Source organism: Vollenhovia emeryi, unplaced genomic scaffold (assembly GCF_000949405.1).
Source record: "Vollenhovia emeryi isolate VEMERY1.0 unplaced genomic scaffold, V.emery_V1.0 DF939251.1, whole genome shotgun sequence".
Classification (NCBI taxonomy): Eukaryota; Metazoa; Arthropoda; class Insecta; order Hymenoptera; family Formicidae; genus Vollenhovia; species Vollenhovia emeryi.
This window is the reverse complement of record NW_011967115.1, coordinates 196,947-201,540: the sequence shown is the minus strand read 5'-3', so window position 1 is coordinate 201,540 and position 4,594 is coordinate 196,947. Positions and strand designations below refer to the sequence as shown.

The following is a 4,594-nucleotide window of genomic DNA, read 5'->3' as shown; positions in this document are numbered from 1 at the left end:
CGTTTGGTGAAACCGGGCCTCAAGGACTAAGGTCCAATTTCACCAACGTCGCTTAACTTTAAGCTTAGTTTAATTCGTTCTTTGTCTCTTTCCAACTGTTACTTTAGGCAGAAACAAACGTGAATTAAAGATTAAAGTTAAAGTGACGTTTGGTGAAACCGGGCCTTAGTCCTTCAAATTTGTGTTCATCACGTTTGAGCCATGCGAATTTTATTAATTTGTTTATTAGAGACACTTCGCTATTTTGTATAATTGCACAACGATATCCTTTCGCAAGAAAAAGACAAACGTATCCTCGGTTTAAAATCCGTTACTCCTCCCCGTAGTCCGACTGCGAGGGCGCGGACTGCATCGATGTGGAGAACGATACTCTCGACGAGGAGGATATCGAGACCGTGCTCGACAGTCACAATCTTTATCGCGTCCTGGTCGCGAACGGCAGGGAATACCGTGGAAATCCCGGACCGCAGCCCGCCGCGAGGACCATGATGGAATTGGTAGAAAAATGGACGGAACGCGCGCGCGACACGCGCGCGATATTTAATCATTTATCCCGGAGCGCGGTAGACGGCATCTGAAGCATCATTTGTTTCGACAGATCTGGGACGACGAACTCGCCGTTATAGCACGTCGATGGGCGTTGCAGTGCAAGCTCTTCGAGAAGGATCAGTGCCGAGACGTTGGCAAGTAACTTCGACGGATATATCTCATTTTTCATCCCTTCCCCCCCGCGCCGCGCGCCGTTATTTTTCAATATCCAATAACCCGTGCAGACGCGAAATTGTTCTACCGATACAACCACCGAAACGCGCGCGCGCGCGCGCGCACCGTTATGTATATATAATAAGACCGTGCTCGCGATTCTCTAGTCAGTCTAGTCGTCTAATCGAGAGTCTTTGGATTTCAATTTCAAGCTTGTTCGGAGCTCGTAGATTTTAGACGATCAGTCCGCGCGAAAATAAACTTGGTAAAAATGGATAACGCGACATTCTCAAACGTCCTTAAAACGTCAAACATTTTCCTCGTAATTACCGCAGTTTCGTTGTCCGCAAATTTGAATAATCAAGCTAGAAGTATAATTATTGTCAAGAGAAATGAGCAATCTCGTTTTTGTTCTCAATACGAGGTCGAGGATATCTTATTGAAACAAGTCGCTTGTTGCAGAACGATTTGGAGTGTGGCAGAATGTAAATGCGCTCGACATGGACAGCGTGGAAAATGGCACGAGTAGGGAAAGAATTCACTTTCATATTACATCGTGGTACGATGAGGTGGAGGACTTTGACAACGCGGAAGTCGGGTAAAACTCGAAAGTGCGCACAGTATATGTACATATATAAGATACACAGGATGCCCCATATTTTAGCGAGATACCTTTCATTTATATGGATCGTTTGACCAATTTCTCTTTGACGAATATCGATGGAAGATCGTTTATTTGTTATTTGTCGCATGTTCTCAATTTTCAATAATGAAGATCTCTTATTTACTCACTTTCGACAATATTAAAATTAAATTTATACAAAGTCGAATCGTTTGAAATTAAACGCAACGTTTTCATTGGGTATCCATTGTCAGACTTCCGAGCGTTCGAACAATCCGCAGTTTTCAATCGTTTGTAAATTTGAAAATTAATGCTCTCGGAATTGTCAAAAGGAAACTTTGATATCAAGTTTTCTCTCTATAAGTAAAAGACAACTGGCTGGATAACGGGACATATGCCGTATACACAAGTCGCGCGTCAAAATTCGTCACGGATACACGCACGATTTCCTTATGTGTATGGTATATAGGTCGATAGTAATAGCGTCCGCGAATCACAATGCTGTCGAGAAAAAGGGTACAGTAGCTCTAGCCCGAGTTGATCGGAACGGCTCCTTTGTGCCGAGAGACTCTACTATCCCTTTGTGTATGGCCGATGTTCGACCCGGCGTGTAGACACAGCTAACTCGGTCCCCCGAATTTTAGGGGAAGGTTTGCAGTTACCGCTAGCTCTGTTCTTCGCTGCCCTCCTTCCCCCTCCCCCGCATCTTTCCGCGATCCACTGTTTCATCCCACATATCCACCCTCGTTTCTGCTTTCGCTCGCGATCGCGGTACCCTCATGGGATTCAGTGCTGGTTTTAGGAATCTCGGTACCCCGAACGGAGACCTCTACTTCCTCTCTGCCGTTCCTCCGTGGTTCAAATAAGATTTAAAAAAAATAGAATAAGCTAAAAAGACTTCGAGCATATCCGTACCCTTCATTTTTCTTTAATATCAATAATCTCTCGAACACGCGGTAGAATTTATAAAATTTTTACTTGTAGCCTTTCGTGTCGATCGAAATAAGTGTAGATTTTATAATATAAATATAATGAACCATCAAATTAATTCTAAAGTATCAAAGGCATTTTGTTCCACTTTCTTAAGTTTATTGGAAAGAAACAATAAATTGGTCTAGTTAAAGCAATTTGGTTCTTAAATTTGGAGAGAGGCTACTTTTCCTCAAAGATGGTTAAATTAGTGTCGACACTCTCTTGCGGTACCTGCTTCTCTTGGCGCGTCTGTGCGCCGCACAGCAGCTCGTTTCGATCACACTTTAAAGTCGGTATACTGCGAGAGGTTTACGGGCGCCGAAGGAAGAGGAACGGAGGGATGAAGACTTGACCGTCAGGGAAAATGACCGAACACCGATTGTATAGGACAGAGGGTGAAAATAGACGAGTAGCGGATGGTGTTCTTCTTCCGTCGCCGAGAACAATCAAAATCGCGTATTCTCTCGGCAAATTGGAAATCGAGAGTGCTATTGTACCGGTCCAAATTACTCGATACTCCGGTATACTCTGGTCCCCCCAGCAACTACGAGCAAGCCTCTGTCGTTTTTTATTATTTCGGTCTGATAGAAAAAATGGTTTCAATTTCCTACAGGACACATGAAAATGTGATACAATCAGACTTTGAACTTTAACCTTGTAAAACGTGCTCGTAAGAGACAGAGGGGGGGGGGGGGAGGGAGGGAGGGAGGGAGGGAGGGAGAGAGAGAGATAGTATGTACAAAAGTGTAGCATCCCTATCTCTTTTTGTGTCTACAGCTTTTTATGTCAAATTTTATCCGAATACGTTTGCTAAGCAAATTGGTAATAGAAAAACGTATAAATACGAGGGCCATTTGAAAAGTTTTCGGAATGAAATAGCACTTCCACAATAGACGTCATACGTTAAATGGAAAGTTCCACCTCTTCTTCGAACGCGTGTGAAAAGTTCCAACTTGTTCCATTAAATAACTCATATTTTTTATAGACCTTTTGAACGAACGTATTTACGTGATTTTCGAAAAAGGAATAAACTCGACGTGCATGCTGTGATCAAGTATTTTGTGAAGAAAGGCTTGTTATCAGCAAAATATGCGCAAAACAAGTTTTCTTTGTAAAATACGCTATCATAACGTGCACATTTTTTCTCAAAAATTGCAGATAAAATTGCAAAAATCTATGCAAATAAACTAGCAGGAGTTAGACTTTTCACATGTTTACGAAAGAAGAACTGGAGCTTTCCGTTTAACTAATGACGTCTAATGACGTTTATTGTGCGAGTGTCATTTGTACTTCATTTCGAGACTTTTCAAATGGACTTGGTATTTACAGAAGTAGCGCTTAATATTTCAAAATATTAGGAGTAAAACGATAGTTTTAATTTATATGGCACTTTTACAGCTTTTCGAATTATCACATACGCTTCGTGCTCTCAAGCGTTCTCAAACGAGATTTTCATTTTTAATTGAATCAGTGAATTTAGAAAGCACACAAGTCCCATTTGTCAAATTTTACAGGAGAGCAATTAAACTGTACAACTACTTGAAAAACTCGATTTCACGCGGCTTCTTGAGCTCAATCCTTGAAAGCTACTCTACAGAAACATAATCTGACAATTGCGCCGAGCCTAGGCAAGTCCATTTATGCAATAAAGTCCATTTCGAAAACTTGGGACTTATATGGTTCTTCCAATCACCGATTCAATTATCTTCACGTTCCCTCGTAAAACTTAATAATCTCCTATATTCGCGGCTATCAAGATGAATCTATAAGAGGCGCGTTAATCTCTCGAATCTTACGAGAGCATCTCGAATTATGAAGAGACCCGTCCTAATTTGAATTCAAGTTGCGCGTCAATGGAGAGGGCTCGAGGCACGAGGCTGGCTGTTGGCCGTCCACCTTCATTTAGTCCAGATAATCGTGCCTTTCAGACTAGTGAACTATTCTAGCATGCCGTGGCAACTCTCCTCTTACATTCCCCTCGCATCGGCGACGTTCATTTACGTTGGTTGCGGCCGCGCGATTTACACGCTCGACTTGAACAAGACCGCGGCGACGCCCGGTGGGTTTGGGAATCGGGTCGAAGTACTCGTGTGTAATTACGGACCCGTCGATCGCACCGCACCTCGCCAGCTCTACAAGCTCGGTCGGCCGGGCCTGTGCCCGCTCGGGACCATCCCCAGCGAACATTACCAGTCCCTTTGTAGTAAGTATTATACAAGCCCTGTCTTACGACACTTGGAGCTTAGGCTAAGGCTTAGGCTTCTCGATTTCGAGAAAAATCGAGGGGTAAACCGCTGA

General features: G+C 43.1%; 1 protein-coding gene across 1 annotated transcript in view; it reads left to right on the top strand.

Moving 5' to 3' along the window:
• Window positions 1-702, top strand: part of LOC105559877 (venom allergen 5 2-like) — an 8,644-nt gene extending 7,942 nt beyond the window's left edge. The window contains exons 2-3 of the mRNA XM_012008507.1: window positions 327-497; window positions 599-702. Of these exons, the coding sequence (XP_011863897.1) occupies window positions 327-497; window positions 599-691 (264 nt within the window). The 3' untranslated portion in view covers window positions 692-702. The remainder of the gene's footprint in view (window positions 1-326; window positions 498-598) is intronic.
• The last annotated feature ends 3,892 nt before the right edge of the window (window positions 703-4,594 follow it).